The 21,059-nt window shown below is 37.9% G+C and overlaps 1 protein-coding gene across 1 annotated transcript; it reads left to right on the top strand.

Annotated features, from left to right (window-relative positions):
• The first annotated feature begins 5,611 nt into the window (after positions 1-5,611).
• LOC111564024 (ras-related protein Rab-14-like) lies at positions 5,612-20,357 on the top strand. Its single transcript, XM_023263353.3, has 8 exons — positions 5,612-5,738; positions 6,706-6,764; positions 8,401-8,454; positions 11,641-11,818; positions 12,153-12,219; positions 13,369-13,456; positions 13,534-13,564; positions 14,451-20,357. Exons 2-8 carry the CDS (start codon positions 6,713-6,715, stop codon positions 14,626-14,628), a joined length of 648 nt encoding a protein of 215 aa, XP_023119121.1. The 5' UTR covers positions 5,612-5,738; positions 6,706-6,712; the 3' UTR covers positions 14,629-20,357.
• Positions 20,358-21,059: the final 702 nt, after the last annotated feature.

The raw sequence follows: 21,059 nt of genomic DNA, 5'->3' as shown, positions 1-21,059 counted from the left end.
CCTTCATTGGTCATAGGGTGTATTAAGATTTTTCTATAATATATATGGCTTAAATGCTAAAAGTAAGTTAAGATGCAATAACATAATAACATGAGTTCTTACTGTAAGCATATTAGGATTTTGACAAGCAAAAGAAAAATGATATACTAAATGTTAATATGGCCATGTTAGCATGTTTATACTGTATCTGAATATATTTATATAATATCAGAATAAGACATACTTTAGTGATCTCAGAGGGGAAATTGTTTGAAATAATGTACATATTCCTAAAGTTATGTAAAAACAATAATCAGTTGTAGACAGGAAGTAGGTATGAGCTAGGTTGTTTTCTGTTGTTGTTTTGAACCAGACTTTGCTGAATGAGTAGAGAATCATGATGTTAAAAACATGCGGAGAAAAGCGTCTGAACGGCAGCGATTGTCCTGCAGCTCCATTCATCACAGACTGAGTCCATTCAGACTCTGAGCTGAGTGGGAGATGAAGTTTCTGATTAACTCCTCTCTGCTGACTTTAAGGCTGTTTATCGGCCCGTCGCTGTTTTAAACGCCGAGCTGCACATACTTCACCCACCCACCACCATAACAACAACAGCAGCAGGGAGATGCTGCAGAAAGAAACCAACTGAGGAGGAAACAGTTTGTGTTGCTGAACGCAGCTTATCTGACCATCAACATTACTTCCTGTCTCTGGCTTTGAAACCGCAGGACTCACATACAGTTCTGTTTAGATCACGTTGCTGGACATTACATGGACTTACATTCATTTCCTGGAGATTTATCCCAAACCTAACCACTACCTCACCATAAAAATATAGATTTTATGCTAAATTAATGCCTGTTAAGCCACTTTCTGTCACCAGATGAGTTCACACAGTGGAGACTGAGCATGTATTTGACGTAAAGTCACAAGTTAGCCTCAATGATTGATTTCAACCACTTTAGCCTCAACCTAACTTTAACTTAAACAAGAATTCTGGTGTATTTTATCCTGCTGTATTTCCCATGATTGTGTCTCAGTGAATCATGCAAACAGATATATGCAAAATGACTCCAAAGAAGCGATCCAAAATAACTTGTTGTTCAAAATGACACAAGATGTGTTAAACATAACCCAAAGTTATCCAAAATTTTATAAACCTGTCCAGAATTGTGCAACCTTGTCCAAAATTATTCAGAATTTGTACAAAATGATGTAAACCTGTTCAAAATGATTCAAAATTGTTCATGAGACCTCAAAAATTGGTCCAAAATGATTCCAAATTTGTTCAAAATGATTCAGAATTTGTCCAAAGGTAACTCCAAATATGTTGCTAATGACTCAAAATGTGCCAAACTTGATGCAAAAATGAATCCAAAGTGATTCTAATCTTGTTCTAAATGAGCCCAGATTTGTTAAAAATGACTCAAATATATCCAAAATTACTGAGAAACTGTCCTAAATGACTGTGAATTTGCCCAAACTGACTTTAAAACTTTCAGGAACTATTTAAAACATGTTCAAACGATTGAGAATTTGACCAAAATGACTCCAAATTGGCCACAATAACATACATTTTGTCTGTATTTATTAAACAATTAATGAATCTGTAGCTCTAATAAACATCCTGGAGACGGTGTTTTACCTCCAACATCAGCTTTAATATAAAAGACAGAGACTCTCAGCTCTTTTCTGTCAGCAAAGTCAAATATTCAGCATCAAACCATCAACAGCTTCACCAGTAGCAGATCCAGTAAACACTTCACAGTAGCAGTCATGTAAAATGGTTCTAACATCACAACAATGGAGTCCTAACAACATCATACAGAAGGGATCAGGTTCAGTCATGAACCGCGGATTTGTTTATTTGTGGCATTTGAGCCAAAAGCAGCTTGAAAACTGTGGCAACAGAAGGAAAAAGGCCACGCTGCTCCTGTAATTGGCCAAAGTTGAAAAGTTTAGAAAAAACTGAAAGTGATTTAAGTTGCTTTACCATGAAAACCAAACCCTTAAATTAGGCCAAAGATGGGATTTCACTGCGTGTGTGTGTGTGTGTGTGTGTGTGTGTGTGTGTGTGTGTGTGTGTGTGTGTGTGTGTGCTGCTATCTTTGTGGGGACCTTTCTGGTTTTTGGACCTCGTGAGGACACTGCTGCCTTGTGAGGACGTTTTGGCTTCAAAGGGAAGTTTGCGGGTTCAGGTTTGGTTTCAGGGTTCAGATCAGACTCAGGTCGGGGTTTGGGGCCTCTTCAGGCATTAATGTCGCTGAGGGTCCTCACAAAAACAGCAGGACAACGTGAGCATGTTGCAGGGTGTGGAGCACCTTTCTTTCATCTCCTGGCTGGTAAATATAGGAGAGCAGAAACATTTACATTACCGAACGACTGCTTCCTCAAACGGACTGTTCTGACCAGCTCAACCCAAACACCAGTAACCAGCCACCAACCAGCACCCCATCTATTCATGTGACTTTAATTTAATCATTCCACTTTGTTGTCATAATTTACTTAAGCAAACATAAGACAAACATGCTACAGTGTAAAAACAATAAAGTATGCTCTGCTGAAACAACAATATTACGGTCAAATGTTTACGTTCAACAACAACAGTTTGCATCCATAATTTAGAGTTATGACAATCTCTAATAAAGTTATGTTTGACGACCACACAGTGAAATCAGCTTTTCTTTTTCAATCAACAGTATTTTAAATGAACAATTACTAAATAATTTTTAGCATGAAGAGAAGATTTTAAGGGCTTTAAATCTTGAATTCAAAGTGGAGAAAAATTAAGTATTTAAGTATTTTACCAGAACTTGAATTTTGTTCGAAAATATTTAACGCATAAATTTCAGTTTAAATTACATACAGCATTAAGTTGGTGTAATTATCAACATTAATTGGTCAATACAACTCATTAAAACAATTGAAGCAACTTAAAATGTTTATCAAAATCAACACATTTTAATTTTTGTCTGGCAACCATTACTTTCTAGAGTGTAGTATCATCATTATACATATACTACCGTTCAAAGGTTTGCGGTCACTTAGAAATGTCCTTGTTGTTGAAAGAAAGATATCATTAAATGAATGATAAATCCAGTGTAGACATTGTTAATGTGGTAAATGACTATTGTAGCTGGAAACAGCTGATTTTTAATGGAATATCTCCATAGGGGTACAGAGGAACATTTCCAGCAACCATCACTCCTGTGTTCTAATGCTACATTGTGTTAGCTAATGGTGTTGAAAGGCTCATTGATGATTAGAAAACCCTTGTGCAGTTATGTTAGCACATGGATAAAAGTGGGAGTTTTCATGGAAAACATGGAATTGTCTGGATGATCCCAAACTTAGAAAAAAAAGAAATATACATATGTAGGCAAAGAACCAGCAATAAATCCAACGCTTTAACAGCATTTTCCCATAGTACTGCTTTTCTACTTTATGAACAGTTAGCTAGTGGTTCCTAAAATAGGGTTGGACCCCTCCAAAGGGTCATCAGATAAGGCCGAGGGGTCATGAGATGATTAATGGGAGAGGAGAGTAGTAAAAACAAACTCCTGACACATAAATTAGCTCTTCATTGACATGAGCTTCTATTTGAGTTGAGCGTACGTGGTCAAAACACAAACAGATAATGGCAGAAACATGGCAGAATTGTCGGTTTGGAGAGTTTAAAGACACAAACTCACAGCTGAGTCTAAACAGTGTGTTAGCTGGGTCTCCTGAGAGCAGCAGGAGGAGGAAGGATGATTGTTGTGTTGCTGTAGTTAACATACCATCAATGTGATAAAGGCTGCAGCTCCTTTACAGTTCAGGGTAAGTCATCGAGATGCTGTTTGATGATGTAGCTGTAATGATAACCACAGCCTGTAGGGGGCACTACAGAGTGGAAGGCTTAAAATGTAATTATACTCCCACAATCTTAATACGATCATAGATGGACATAGCGCTGTGATGTCACTCACTGATCTGTGGACTCGACTTGAGTCTAGAGTTTAGTCGTCGCCATTTTGACTCTTTGAAACCGAATGACTTGAAACTAGCTCCTGATTCATATTTTTCCATTTTTCAATGTAATATGCAGATCTATAGAAACAGCACAGCCATGACTAGAAGAACAGTAATCAGGAGGTCTAGAAGGAATCATAGTACCACTAATCAGGTCTAGAAGGAGTTATAGTACCACTAATCAGGAGTCATAGTACCACTAATCAGAGCTGTGGTTTGAAATAAAGATTTTACATATGAAGAACTAAAAGAACCAAAGAACCTCAGTAAACATTGACTCAATTTAGTATATTTTTAATATCGGAAATCTAAACTAGCAGTTTGTAATTTGTTATCAGAGCAGAAGCTCTACTGTTCACCTTAAAAGTAATCTGATTACTGTAAGGGGATTCAATTGAGGATCATTTTACATTTTAGTAATATTGCACAAATCTGCACATGTGAAACTTTCAAAAAGTTCCAGTTTGGATGAACTTCTCACATTTGAAAAGCTTTTCTAGTGTTAATCTATGAAACAGATTGAAATGTACAGAAGGTTCTGCTACCATCAGACTCTACTCTCTGTACTGCAGTACTTTCTAGTATTCTCATCTAATTTCTACAGTGTGAAGACTTCATTCTTTATCCTTATGTCTGAACCAGAATGAGGACAGTACCTTTCTGTTTGTCCATGTCTGTCATCTCAGAGGCTGCTTATGTCCAGGCTCATATCCCAGCTGAAGACAGATCTCCCGTTTCCTCCCGGCTTCTGTCTGCTCGTCCTGAAGCAGTCTGAGGTCTGATGTGGAGTCCTGCCTCTGAGCGACCTCAACACGAGGGAGGAGGAGGAGGCAGAGAGTCAAAAACAACAGAGAGAAACTGCAGAGCGACCAACAGAAGCCCTCTGAATGTGGAACCACGGCTCGGTAAATCATGCACATGTATGAACAGCACCATGTCATACATGTAGGTCAATACAGAAGTGGAGGACGTTTTACATCCAATAATCCATGTAGAAAATACCAAAACGTTTTAGTTGTTTTATGTCTTGTTTTCGTCTTTTGTTTTTATCACTTTGTGTCTCGTTTTTGTCCTTTATGTCTCATTTTTGTCATTTTGTCTTGGTGTTTGGCCTTTGTGTCTCGTTTTTGTCATTCTATGTCTTGTTCTGGTCATTTTGTGTCTCATTTTGTCATTTTATGTCTTGTTTTTGTCATTTTGAGTTTTGTTTTTGTTGTTTTGCGTCTCGTTTTTGTCTTCTGTGTCTCGTTTTTGTCATTTTGTCTCTCATTTCTGTCATTTTATGTCTTGTTTTTGTCATTTTGTGACTAGCTTTTGCTATTAACACCTGATGCAGCAGTTTGTGCAAAAAAGATGGTAATAACACACATTCATGTTTATGTCGTTTTCGGTCACTTTCAGGTGACTTCATTGAACCAATAAAAATCCATAAACACCCATAGAAAATAAAACCGAAAACAAAAATGCTCCGTATAGCTGCAGAACCTGCCTAAGAATCCTCACGTTTTTAGGATTTCTTTTGTTAAAGAAGTAATTCAGCAACATCTGTCGCTGAATTTAAGCGCGTTTTGTCCACTGGTCGGCAGTACGAAGCCTCAAGTCTCGCGATCTTATCCGTTTTCTCGCAGGAGAGGAAGAGTCGCGGAAGCGAAGGAAAGGCTCGGCAGGCTAAGCAGCTAGCTCAGATAACTATCCCACTAACCAGCGACTTAACCAGGTTTACGGGTTGGATAGACGCCCAGACGAAGGTAAAACAACGTGTTTATAACACAGTCTGCCTGTCCGGGTTATTATTTGATGTTTTTTGTTGATGAAAAGTGGCCTCCTGCTGCTAGCTGTTAGCTGTTAGCAAGGCGTAGACAGAGCCTCAGCTGTTACCTGGTTAGCTCCGGAGCCAACCGGCTAACAGCAGGGATTCGGAGGTTTTCTCGGTGAAGGAAGTCAGCTGATTTAGTTTAATACTTCTGCTACAGATGACCGCTGTCGACCCGCGGGACTGTCACGGTGTTTAACGGCTGGAGCTACCGGTGGGCTCCGGGGTTAGCCTAGCTGCGGGCTAGCTTAGCCGGCTGCTTCCTTTTGTTGGTTCCTGAAGGTTTGGATAAAACGAGATAAAACGGGATAAAAACGAGTTAAAACGGGTCAGGCTCGGTTCGGACTCTCAGATTGGATGTGGGCTCTCTGTCGGGTGTGTGTTTTTATCATTTTGTGTCTTATTTTGTGTCTTATTTTGTAATTTTGTGTCTTGTTTTTGTCATTTTATGTCTCGTTTTTATCATTTTATGTCTCGTTTTTATCATTTTGTCTCGTTTTTGTCATTTAGTCTTTTTAAAAAAAATCATTTTATGTGTTGTTTTGTCATTTTCTGTCTTGTTTTTGTCTTTTGTGTGTCATTTTCTGTCTCGTTTTTGTCATTTTCTGTCTTGTTTTTATCATTTTATGTCTTGTTTTGTCATTTTCTGTCTCGTTTTTGTCATTGTGTCTTGTTTTTGTCTTTTATGTGTCATTTTGTGTCTCGTTTTTGTCGTTTTATGCCTTGTTTTTGTCATTTATGGTGTTATTTTTTGTTAGCCTAGCTGCTGGCTAACTCAGCCGGCTGCTTCCTTTTGTTTGTTTCTGAAGGTTTGGATGAAACGGCTTAAAACGGGATAAAGCGGATTGAAGCGAGTCAGGGTTGGTTCGGACTAAACTAATAAACCATTTTCCTGTTTTCAGATCCAGGATGACAGCTGCACCTTACAACTACTCCTACATCTTCAAGTACATCATCATCGGTGAGTTATGCTCAGGGACAGGAAGTAACTAAAGTTACTCCACTGGACTGTAGACCCAGGTCAGGGTGATGTTGCTGACAAATGAGTGCTCTTTTGTTTCACTCATTATCATTAATTATTGATATTTGTATTGATCAGTTATTAGCACAGAGAACAGGTGGAACCTGTGGAGGTTCTGGGTCTGTTGGGATCCTAGTTTTAAAGTCCTGCAGCTCTATGGAACAGAATAAAGAAGGAGAGAGAACTCAGAGATGTCTTCTGCCACTGTGACACAGTTGAACTTTACTTGATTATTTGAATATCAAGTAAAGTAGTATTCAAATGATCTAAATATTAAAAGAACATGTTGGCTGCTCATACAGCCCATAACTCTGGATATTTCACCATGCTGAGTGTATCTTAAACAACAACCACCAGGGTGGTAAAAAAAACCCAAAACTCTCTGAATTGTTGTCATGTGATCGTTAATCTCAGCTGAATCTGAGTCTTTGGTTTTCAGTTGTTCTGAAGATGTCAGAATTTTAATTATTTAACAGAATCTGGTTCCTCCAAACAGTTTATTTTGGCCACATTTTAAATGAAACATGTAGAACAAATAGATTTAGTTGGAAAATCATTTTAAGCTTAAATTTGGTTATTTTTCCCAGTGAACCAAACGCACCATCAAAACGGAGCATCAGAAAGATGAAAATTTGATGATTCTTGACTATACTATACTATACTATACTATACTATACTATACTATACAGTACCTTACTATACTATTCTATACAGTACCTTACTATACTATTCTATACAGTACCTTACTATACTATACAGTACCTTACTATACAGTACCTTACTATACTATACAGTACTGTACTATACTATACAGTACTGTACTATACTATACAGTCCCTTACTATACAGTACCTTACTATACTATACAGTACTGTACTATACTATACAGTACTGTACTATACTATACAGTACCTTACTATACTATTCTATACAGTACCTTACTATACTATACAGTACCTTACTATACTATACAGTACCTTACTATACAGTACCTTATATACTATACAGTACTGTACTATACTATACAGTACTGTACAATACTATACAGTACCTTACTATACAGTACCTTACTATACTATACAGTACTGTACTATACTATACAGTACTGTACTATACTATACAGTACCTTACTATACTATACTATACAGTACCTTCCTATACTATACTTTCAGTTTTTACCATTACCACCTCTTAAAGTTGTGTTTTCCTCTCGTTTTTGTATTTAACAGAAAACATTTCTTTAAAACTAATCTGCAGTTTTTCTCGCTCAGTGGGTTAATAAAGATCACCGTGGAAACATAGCGGTGTAATTACTAAACTACACTCACGTTAACTCAAAGATATGGAAGAAACATCCCTAACTTTACTGATGCCAGAACAGAAGCTGATGCTAATCTGTGGAGGATTACCAAACTTTTTAATGCTTTATGTGGGATTTCTAATAACAAAAAAAATAATGGAAATCATCCTGGAAGCCGTGATGTAGCTGATAAACTGAAAATACTTCAGGACTCAGCCGGTGTGACAGATTCAGTCTGATTGACCATAAATCTTCATTTCTGATGTTTCTCTGCAGGTGATATGGGCGTCGGGAAGTCGTGTCTACTGCATCAGTTCACAGAGAAGAAGTGTGAGTCTCTCTTGCTTCTCTGCTTTTAAAGCCTCCAGTCCTGTTTTATAGTAACGTCAGACATGTTGATTACTGCAGGAATGTTCCAGTAGATACCACTTTATCACCAACAGAACATTTATCTGCTCATTTTTTTAACCAAATATTGCAGAAATGACAAATACTTGCTGGTTCCTGTTTCACAAATATGAGAATTGGTTGTTTTTCTGTGTTTTAACGGTACAGAAAGCTGAATATTTAGTGGATTTGTTGTTTTTTAAGGCTTCACACTGAACTTGTAACAACATTTTTACCTTTTTCCTTGATTTGATGATGAAAAATAAACATGATATCGACCTAAATGTGCAGAGAGTAGAGCTGGGTGTTTCTTCAACTGAGGTAACGGTTGAGGAAAGCAGTCTTGTGGATGTTTTTAGTCTCATTTTTCAATCTAAAGTCCTGCGGCTCAGGATTAAAGACCTTTATTGTGGTTGTACAGCAGCATTACAACTAAATTATGGTATTAGTCTCAAAGTTAAAATAGGATAAAAGACAAGATGAAGTAAATGATAAAATAAAAAGGATAAGAAACTGTATAAATAATATCTAAAGGTGGTGCAAAGAAAAGTGACCGAGCAAACAGAAAACAAAAATTTAACTGGTTTTGGTTATTTGTTTTATAAAAAAGCAGATTAGCTTACTTTGAAAATGACAAAAACAAGACAGAAAATGACAAAAACGAGACAAAACGACAAAAATGAGACACAAAATGACAAGAACGAGACACAAAACGACAAAAACAAGACAGAAAATTACAAAGATGAGACACAAAATGACAAAAATGAGACACAAAATGACAAAAACGAGACAGAAAATGACAAAAACAAGACAGAAAACGACAAAAACGAGACACAAAGCGACAAAAATGAGACAAAACAAAAACTAGACAGAAAATGACAAAAATGGACAGAAAATGTCAAGAACGAGGCACAAAATGACAAAACAACACATAAAATGACAATAATGAGACACAAGACGACAAAAACGAGACAGGAAACAACAAAAACGAGACATGAAATGACAAAAACTAGAAAGAAAATGACAAAAACGAGACAAAACGACAAAAATGAGACACAAAATGACAAGAACGAGACACAAAATGACAAAAACGAGACAGAAAATTACAAAGATGAGACACAAAATGACAAAAATGAGACACAAAATGACAAAAATGAGAGACAAACTGACAAAAATGAGACACAAAATGACAAAAACGAGACAGAAAATGACAAAAACAAGACAGAAAACGACAAAAACGAGACACAAAGCGACAAAAATGAGACAAAACAAAAACTAGACAGAAAATGACAAAAATGGACAGAAAATGTCAAGAACGAGGCACAAAATGACAAAACAACACATAAAATGACAATAATGAGACACAAAACGACAAAAACGAGACAGGAAACAACAAAAACGAGACATGAAATGACAAAAACTAGAAAGAAAATGACAAAAACGAGACAAAAAATGACAAAAACGAGACAAAACGACAAAAATGAGACACAAAATGACAAGAACGAGACACAAAATGACAAGAACGAGACACAAAATGACAAAAACGAGACAGAAAATTACAAAGATGAGACACAAAATGACAAAAATGAGACACAAAATGACAAAAATGAGAGACAAACTGACAAAAATGAGACACAAAATGACAAAAACGAGACAGAAAATGACAAAAACAAGACAGAAAATGACAAAAACAAGACAGAAAACGACAAAAACGAGACACAAAGCGACAAAAATGAGACAAAACAAAAACTAGACAGAAAATGACAAAAATGGACAGAAAATGTCAAGAACGAGGCACAAAATGACAAAACAACACATAAAATGACAATAATGAGACACAAAACGACAAAAACGAGACAGGAAACAACAAAAACGAGACATGAAATGACAAAAACTAGAAAGAAAATGACAAAAACGAGACATGAAATGATAAAAATGACAGACGAACGAGACATGAAACGACAAAAATGACAGAAAATTACAAAAACGAGTCACAAAATGACAACGAGACACGAAATGAAAAAACACCTACCTCGTACATGTTTTAAATTTTATTTTTGGCTAAATTTTCTACAGTATGTAGAATAAAGTGATTTTGATGAAATGTCAACAGTTTTAAAGGCAGATTAGCTGAATTTTTCTAAATTTCCAGACTCCTAATTCACACGATTAGTTCAAAGACCATCGGAAATCTGGAGATTAATTCTGTTTGTACAGTTTTTAGCTGATAAATGGTGTCAGGTTGGTATTTTAAGAAAGAAATAACGTACTTATGATCTTGTTTTTGTGGTGTGGCAGCTGTACGTTGCTCAATGATTTGGTGAAAGTGATTTCATTGTTCACTGTAATGGATTTAAAACGTGTGACGGAGCAGAAACTCGTGTGACTCCATTAGACTGTGACTGGACAGTAATCACTGAAACCACAGAGATAACATGATCAGAAGCTCAGACATTTGGGAGACAAAATGACAGAAACAAGACATGACAAAAATGAGACACAAAATGACAAAAGCAAGATAGAAAACGACAAATGCGAGGCAGAAAATGACAAAAACGAGACAAAAAAGACAAAAATGAGTCACAAAATGACAAGACATAAGTTGGCATAAGACATAAAATGACATAAATGAGACAAAACAGCAAAAATGAGACGTAAAACGAGACATAAAATGACAAAAACGAGACAAAAGACAAAAACAAGACATAAAATGACAAAAACGAGACACAAAAGACAAAAATGAGTCACAAAATGACAAGACATAAGTTGGTATAAGACATAAAATGACATAAATGAGACAAAACAGCAAAAATGAGACGTAAAACGAGACATAAAATGACAAAAACGAGACAAAAGACAAAAACAAGACATAAAATGACAAAAACGAGACACAAAAGACAAAAACGAGACACAAAAGACAAAAACGAGACATAAAAGACAAAAATGAGACATAAAAGACAAAAACAAGACATAAAATGACAAAAATGAGACACAAAAGACAAAAATGAGACACAAAAACAAGACATAAAATGACAGAAACGAGATACAAAATGACAAAAAAGAGACATAAAATTACCAAAACAAGATAGAAAACAACAAAAACGAGATTGTTGTGTTTCCTGTCTTCAGTCATGGCCGACTGTCCTCACACCATCGGGGTGGAGTTCGGGACAAGGATCATGGAGGTCCACGGCCAGAAGGTGAAGCTGCAGATCTGGGACACTGCAGGTCAGGAGAGGTTCAGGGCCGTCACCAGGTCTTACTACAGAGGGGCCGCCGGGGCCCTCATGGTCTACGACATCACCAGGTAGGGGACAGGTGGGGAGGAGCCTAACATGACAGGAGGGCTTGAAACCTTTTGGAAATTATTCTAAACACATTTAAAATGGCTTGAAATGTGCCCGAAATGATACAAAATTCTCCAAAATTATTCAGAAATTGTTCAAAAAGATGCAGAGGTTGTCCAGAATGATTCAAAATTGTCCGAAATGAGAAAAATGAGTCCAAAATGTGGTCTCCGTCTTGTAGAGATTCGGGGAAATGAAGACATAATGTTGTTCCTCCTGGATCAGACGTTTATCAAACGGATCCATGTTCAGGATGTTTCTGTCTGACCTGGTCACTCTTCATGTTGTGTTCAGGAGGAGCACCTACAATCACCTGAGCAGCTGGTTGACGGACGCCAGGAACCTGACAAACCCCAACACAGTGAGTTGTACTACTGCTACACTAGTACATGGAGTTCACTGCTTCATTCCAACTAAGATACTACTTTATGTTCCAGAACTTACAGTTTTTCATTCTGTCAAAATCCTCTTTACTAATGGACACGTTATGGTTTTAAAGGTTTATTCCATTCAAAATACTGTATTTTGATGATCTGTGTGTACAGATTTTAATTGTTCTATAATCTTTAAAAGTTGTTATCTCAAGATGATTTTTTTCTCCTATTCTGATCCCAAAATCTCCATTTCAGCAGCTCTTAGAGACACAGAACTAATTTTATTCCTGTCTAGATGACTATACTATACTATACTGTGCTATACTATACTGTGCTATACACTATACTATACTGTACGTTACCATACTTTATTATACTATACTATACTATATGCTATACTGTGCTATACTGCACCATACCTTAGTACACTATATTATAATATACTATACTATACTGTACTATATACTATACCTTACTATGCTATTCTACATACTAAACCTTACTATAGTGTAATATACTATACACTATGCTGTATAATATACTATACTGTATACTATACTATAACTTGTAATACAAAAAATCACGGCAGGTAGTTAACTTGTGAAATTTTATGATAATTTCTTTTTAACGTTTCAGCCAGTTCACACATATTTACCTTGAAGCTAGCCAGTCGTCTTTGCAGCAGTAATAAAAATAGGTTAATCTTAGTCAGGATCACATCTTTTAAACACAACAAACTCTTTCTTTCTTCAGTAAATTCTGTAGCTTTGGCTTTATAGGACAGTTTCAGTTGCATTGGACGCTAAATTGAGGCACATTTTCCTTCATATTGGTGAAATAATTCCTAAATAATTTCTCTCTATCCAGACTAATGTACACGGTTTAATGTGGGCGAATTGCTCTAATATATCTGTGGGTTTTTTCCACACTAAATATTTTTTGCTTGTTCTGTTGGCATATAATTTTGCACATTTTAAGAAGTACTTCGCCCAATTTCTCACTTTTTCCTGTAGTTTTTCAGCATTAGCAAGGACAAAATGACAGGACGCTGCTGTTATCAGCTGCTCTGTGAAATCATTTGTGTTTTAATTGACCATGATGCTGAGTCTTTCTGCCTGTTTGTTTCCTGTGTTCAGGTGATTATTCTGATCGGAAACAAGGCCGACCTGGAGGCTCAGAGAGACGTGACGTACGAGGAAGCCAAACAGTTCGCCGACGAGAACGGTGAGAAAACGTTTAAATACATCAGAAGAAACTAAAACAGAACTCTGACTGACTCTCTGCTGTCTGTTGTTAATCAGGTTTGCTGTTTCTGGAGGCCAGCGCCAAAACGTAAGTAAAAAAACCTTCCATCAGGAACTGCTCAAAGTGGACTGAATCTGAATTTAATTCCTCTTAAGATCTGTTAGTTTGGTTCCATGACGTGTTGTAGTTTAGCAGCAACATTTCTAAAGTCTATATAGTTAAATAACTGGAGGTTTTATATTTTAATTCCTAAAATAGCTTTGTTTCCAACTGATTGTTTGGCGAATTTAAACAAGTGAATTGTGGAGTGTGGCAATAAAATTATTAATATTGTGAGCCAAAGTTTAATCCATAACTGATGTATAATATTTATATGATTGGAATTATTTCATTTTCCTCTTACCTTCAGTCAGTTAATAAATTTACATTTTGTGTATTTGGACATTTAATCACTGGTGTACTTGTATACTATAGAGATATAGTAAAAGATAAAAGAAATAACCAGATAAATTGATCCAGAGAGAGACAGAACTGACACTGGATGGGTAACAAAAAATACGAAGAACAGTTGAGATTAATAAAGACACCGATACTGAGTCACTGGAGATCGTCCTTATTGATAGGTCAGTTCATAATTGTTGGAACTGCCTTTTCCTTTAAACTAGACTGATGAACAGAAATCTGCTTAATTTAAAAAATAAATCCCTGAGATCCAGAATGTTCTACATGCAGTCCTTTTAAACAGAACGCAAGACTTATTTATTTAAACTGGTCTTTGTCCCCCTACTACAGTCCAGGTTTTAATCGGTATCTATCTTTGGATCTACTGTTGTTAGATTTTTTTTTTTTTTTTTGTCTTTCTGTTGTTTTGTGGACTCGTTGATTTTCTTTAAGCGCTTGATGACTTTGTGTTGTTCGCTTTAGAACTGTGCGCATCATTTAGGTTCTCTGACCTCCATCTGTTTCTCCTTAGAGGGGAGAATGTAGAGGAGGCCTTCCTGGAGGCGGCGAAGAGGATCTACCAGAACATCCAAGATGGCAGTCTGGACCTGAACGCTGCAGAGTCAGGAGTCCAACACAAACCGTCGGCGCCACAAGGAGGCCGCCTCAACGCCGACAGCCAGCCGGCTAAAGAGGGCTGCAGCTGTTAACCACAGACAGAAACTACAGACCCATCAAACAGATCGACGGACAGACAGACGGACGGACACAGAGAACCCCTCTACCAGATAAATCCAGAGCTGGATTACATTTAACAGCGCTGGCAAAGTCCATCCACCTGTTCAGTCCACCACCCAATACAATATTCAACCATCTTCCACCCAATCAAGTATTTACCAGCTGTGGCTCAATCAGAAACCCACATCTGTCGAGACTTCCAGACATGCTTTTCCCTATCTTTAGCAAATAATTCTAACCTTGCAAGCCTTGGCAGCCCTTTTACTCAAGACTGGATTCCATTTGGACGCCATCTCCACATCTGGAGTTCTGTCGGCCCAACTCAAGCCAGACTTTGCAAATACCCTCAACATCCAAGTCTCAAGAAAAACCAGGCGGAAAGTAACTACAGCCTAAATCTGTCTTTCTTCACCATCTGGTCTAAATAATGCCCTCAGCTGTCATATAAACACACTTGTTGCAATCTTTGGCAAATCTGTCTAACCTCTGAAACCTGGACAGCCCTTTTCCCTGAAAATGGACTCCCATTTCAAAATGTCTCATCAATGTCTGGGGTTCTTTTGGCCAAGCAAGATTTGGGGACTATCAACACCCTCTTCCAGACACGTTTCCTCTAATCTTTAGCAAATCATTCAAACCTCAGAAGCCCAAAGAACCCATTTTCCCAAGACTGGACCACCCTACCGACCTCGTCTTCTCCATGTCTACAGTGCTGTTGGCCAGATTCAAGCAAGACTTTCATTGATCTTCAAGTCTCAAGAGGCGGGAATCAAATTAGGACACAGTTACTGACTAGATCTGGGTTTCACCACAGTCTCGACCACCCAATGCCTTTGGCCCACGCACGTAGCAGTTGTCCCAATCTTTAGCAAACTATTGAAGCCCAGACAGCCCCTATCTTTAAGACTGGACTACCCTCCCAACTCAAGCAAGACTTTAGGGCTATTCTGAACATTCAAGTCTGAACTGGCAGGACTCAAATTAGAACTTACTTACAGCCCAACTCTGGGATTCACCTCAGTCTGGACCACCCCTGCCCTCAGCCCACATCCAGACACAGTTGTCTCAATCTTAAACAAGCTATTGTAACTTCAAAAGCCCAGACAGCACTTTACCCCACAACAGAACTACCCCGACCTTGTCTTCTCCACATCTAGACTTCCTTTGGCCTAACTTAAACAAGACTTTGGGACTACCCTCAACACCCAAATCTCAAAAGGCAAGACTTGAATCAGGACCAATTTACAGCCCAAATCTGGGCTCGGCCACTGCTGCTCTTAGCCCCACATCCAGACACATTTGTGTCAGTCTTTGGTAAATCATTGTAACCTTAAAAGTCCAGACAACCCCTTCCTCCATGACTGGACTACTCTTCCACCTCAAGAGTTCTTTTGGCCCAACTCAAGTAAGACTTTGGGAACACCCTCAGCAAATGATGTATCTACAGCCTAAATCTGGATATTACCGCAATCTTTAGCTAATCGCTCTAACCTCGGAAGCCTGGACACCCCTTTTCTCCAAGACTGGACTGCCCCTGAGATTCCCATCTTTTCCAAGTCTGCTGCACTGTTGGTCCAAGCCCACTGAGGGTAGCTCAAATGTGACATCACAGTGGACACATCCAGAGCCTTGGCTTGACATCGATCACCTGAGACTACCTTCAGCTGACATCAAGAACTTTAGGATTCCTTCTTCACACAAGGCATTTGTCACTCTGCCAACAAAATCCTTCATGTTTCCAAATGGTGATCGTTGACAAAACAAGCCGTCTTTGAGCTGCTTGCCAATTATTCTGGTTGTTTTTTTTCCCCATTCGTTGCTCTGTGTGGACTGTAGACCAGTTCGGTTTGTTGGTCATTTGGATCAGAAAATGCTTTCACACTCTAGTTGTTGATGTGGACGGTTGATTTGTGGTCCGATAGCTGGATTTACATTTGGATCTTAAATTTCAGTACAGTCCAGTCACCACAAATGCGGTTTAAAGGGGTACTCCAGTGATTTTACACAAGATCAGTTTATCCTTTATGCTTAGTGACACTACTGTATTGTTGACTGTTGTTGGGGAGGAGTTTTCCAAAGTCTGCAAAAGTCCTATTTTGGGTGGGGCACTTGTTGATTGGTTGAGTTCTGTAGCATTTTCCAAACCACCAAGTGCGTTAATTAGATTTTTGGTCATGGTGGTTCAACATGGGAGTACATCCAACTGGAACTTTAGGCGGCAATTCACAAGGAGGTTTGACTAACGACCGTGTCAGTTTGTAGTCGTTTTGTTCTGTTGTGCAAAAATGAAGCCGTGAAACAGGCGGCGTTTGTTGATGTGTCAGCTAATTTGCTTCATGGGTCTTCAAGCCGTGATGGAAATTAAGATATTTTAAACTTTCCAATAAAATCCAAGGCTTGCACTGAAGTTTGAAAGACGGTGAATTCACCAGGCGGTTAGGTTGTAGCTAAAGACGCTATTCTGTTACTCTACAGAAACTGTAGCATCCAGACTTCTGGAGTTTAGGTAGTATTATGTGTTAAAACCAGAAGCACATCTCTAAAAGTCTCAGAGTGCTTCAGACAGTCCAGAGACGTACTGTCCAACCACATGTAGCTCACTGGAGTTCCCCTTGATTCACAAATAGAAGAAAATGGTGACGAGGACGAGCTGTGATCTCAGTCCACATAGATCCACTTAAAGAAACTTTTTAGAGGTCTTTGTGGGTTCAGAATGTTGGTCCTCACCCAAACAGACCTGTAGGAACTTTATCCAAAAGCGACATGCGTAAAAACGAACACCAGAGGACAGTGAGACCGTTGACTAAATTATCCTGAATGTTGCTCGACCCGGTCTTACTCAGGTTTACTGAAACCCAACAACCAAACCCACCATCTGTGCATCTCCGCACTTTGCCTTTATTTAAAATCTGAAACATTTTACCTTCGTTTGAAGCGATTTTGAATATTGATTTGCTCTTGGAGAGATGAAGAAGAAAAAATGACTTTCCTGAACCAGAAGGTCACTGCTGATCAAGTTCAGGTTAGATTTTTATTAAATTCCTTTCATTTTTTTCTTGTTATTGTCGATGTTTTTAACCAAATACGCGTACATGATGTTGTGGACGTCACAGCTCCCCCTTGTGGCCATTCTGTTTTGCTTCCCTCCTGGTTCGGCGCACACGAAGGGAAGAAAAAAATGGCTCAAGTGGAAGTAAAAAGATTTCTTTTAATTTATTGCTGCCTGTTTTTGTTTTGTGTGTTTGGTTTTCTTTTGAATGTTACATCACGATTCCACTTTATCTGACTGCGTTACTCTGGTTCCTGTTGCGTTAGCTCCACGCAAGTTAGCAGACGTCATTTTTGGCAAAATTCTCCCATCGATAACTGAAGGAACATTTGCGAAATGTGAAAAACAATGCCTTCAAGTGCGATCCAAATCAACTCAAGGTGCCCGAGCCTTGACCTCCTGAAGTGCTTTAGAGTTTCCTTGACTGTCATCAAGCCTCGATCGTCCACTAAATGATTAGTTTTAGGCTGTTCACGACGTTTAGCGTGCGATCCCGGTGCTACATGAATCTCTTGTCTCTTAACCGTAACTTGGCTAAATGTTGCTCCGTGATAATCATTCCAGTCTATCCAGCTTCAGAACCCATGCAGCTTGCTAAGCTTTATTGTGAAACGTTTTAAAGCTGCATGAGTTGACTTCTGAACAAGTCAAAGCCAAACGAGGAGCCGGATGTTTGATGACTGTTAAAACCGATCGATTAATGCAGCGTTAGCCTGAGATGATCATGCTCTCGTCTTGAGTAACGTCAGATTTACGGTCAACCAATCAGCTGTAATCGTGTTTAAACACCAGGAAGAGTGTGGAGATAAAAAACTTTCCATCTGTACGGAGTCCCTGAAGTGACAAATGTCTCCAATTAGTGAAATGATTTTAACAGCAATTTGTAAGTTAATAAAACTGCATTTTGTACATTAAATCACTCGTATGAAAACTTTACGTTTTTGTTGCAGTTTCCTTATTTTGTCCCTGAAAGAGGAAAATAAGGTTAATTTAAAAAAAAAAAAAAAAAAAGATTAAACTGCTGCTCAGTATAGGAAATATAGAATAAATTACCAAATATAATGAAAAACGAAATAATTTGAGATGGGAAACAAAAAATTCTGAATAATTAAAACACTAACTTTCAGTCACAATCATGACTTTTTTCATTTCTAAGCCAAAAATTTTGATTAACACAAGTTTCATACTATTCTTTTTCTAACTCACCATAATTATTTTCATTTTATTTTTATTAGTGTATTAGAAATTATAACCTGACACACACACATTTATTGGTGACTCAATAATGATTCAAATTAATAAAGTAAATGTTATCTTAATTTTAGGCTGTTGTTTGTTGTAGAAAATAAATGATAAACTAATTTGAAGGTAAAGAAAGCAATCATGTTTTTTTTTGTATTTGCAGGACGTTAAAATTCTTGACTATGTAAAAACTAGTTTTAATTTGGTAAATATACACGAACTTAATCGTGACTTGATGGGTCAAAAGTTGTAGATTTTTCTGCCGTAATTGTGACTTATGTGTATTATTACAGATCGACATATTTTAAAATGTGTCCAAATTTCCCAAGTTTGATGCAAAAAAAGTTAGAATTTTGATCGACTGCTTTTATTTTTGCACATTGAGCACCAGTTTTTTAAAAATTCCATTCAACAGATCATTTATTAGCGGCATTTGTCACCTCTGGGACTCCGTACCATTTAATTTAAACGTCATTTTCCTGCCTTTCTGGTTCTGGTCACATATCCAGCCCTAACTTCAGTGTTCAGGATTTCCGAGGCTGCTGACGGCCCAGAACCTGGTGTTTCTATGGAGAGGGGTCATGTGACTCCACTCGCTGTCCTCTGATTGGTGGACGGCCGCAGCCTTTCTCCCATGCTCGATTTCTGAATGAAGCCCTCCTCGTTGTAAAACAAGACTTCCTATGTCTTTCTGAAGCGACCTGCACGACGTATCCGCAGGGAAAAGCATTTGTTTTTTGTTTTGTTTTTTTTAAGGGGAGAAGAAATAATTTCTTCGTTGACGCTCGTTTGTTTTTGAGATTATTTGTGACAGTTTGCAGGGACCAAAGAGTCAAAGACATCAACCAGTAGTCACTGAATTCCCAAAAGAAAAACCCAAAGTTGTGTCGGAAGCGTTGCCTTAAGCTTCCCTCGCCGTAGAAACACACAAACGTGATTCACACAAATATTTCTAGTGTTCGTTAATGCCTAAATTTAATGTATCGACTGTAATCTGGGAGGAAAAACGACAACTTAATTCATCTTCATGTCAATGAAATTAATTATTTTACAACAGTAAAGATAAATCAGAGCTGCTGACTCATGTTGGTAGCAAAATGCGATTTTAAATAATTAGTATTGATGGAGGAAATGTTTTTAACTTCGACAGCCAACAACTCCAACATCACAAATTAGATGGAAAATGCAACAAGAATCCAGTTTTATCCCCATTCATGGCTGTAACTCGCTCTGTATGTTTTCGTCTTTTATTTCTGTAATATCTGTTGATTTCCTGTCTGCTAAAGTAACACACTTCTTCTGATTCTTGGACTATTTATATTCTTAATCTGTAATGATTTTCTTCAGCTGTACTTTAAATTGTTCAACCATAGGGACTCGGTTATTTGTAAATAAAGTATATATACTGTATATACCAAGATGACTGCAGCAAGTTTGTCTTCAAGAGTTCCCGTGGGTCCTGTCTTAGCCTGTAGCGGACAGTGTTCCTGTAGTTTTATGTCTTTACCTGTAGAGGACAGAGTTCCTGTAGTTTTATGTCTTTACCTGTAGAGGACAGTGTTCCTGTAGTTCCTGTCTTAGCCTGTAGAGGACAGTGTTCCTGTAGTTTTATGTCTTTACCTGTAGAGGACAGTGCTCCTGTAGTTCCTGTCTTAGCCTGTAGAGGACAGTGTTCCTGTAGTTTTATGTCTTTGCCTGTAGAGGACATTGTTCCTGTAGTTTTATGTCTTCACCTGTAGAGGACAGTGTTCCTGTACTTCCTGTCTTTACCTGTAGAGGACAGTGTTCCTGTAGTTCCTGTCTTTGCCTGTAGAGGACAGTGTTCCTGTAGTTTTATGTCTTTACCTGTAGAGGACAGTGTTCCTGTACTTCCTGTCTTTGCCTTTAGAGGACAATGTTCCTGAAGTTTTTATGTCTTTGCCTGTAGAGGACAGTGTTCCTGTACTTCCTGTCTTTACCTGTAGAGGACAGTGTTCCTGTACTTCCTGTCTTTACCTGTAGAGGACAGTGTTCCTGTAGTTCCTGTCTTAGCCTGTAGAGGACAGTGTTCCTGTAGTTTTATGTCTTTGCCTGTAGAGGACATTGTTCCTGTAGTTTTATGTCTTTACCTGT

This window comes from Amphiprion ocellaris, chromosome 6 (genome assembly GCF_022539595.1).
Source record: "Amphiprion ocellaris isolate individual 3 ecotype Okinawa chromosome 6, ASM2253959v1, whole genome shotgun sequence".
Taxonomy (NCBI): domain Eukaryota; kingdom Metazoa; phylum Chordata; class Actinopteri; family Pomacentridae; genus Amphiprion; species Amphiprion ocellaris.
The sequence above is the reverse complement of the archived record's forward strand: the minus strand, read 5'-3'. Positions and strand labels throughout refer to the sequence as shown.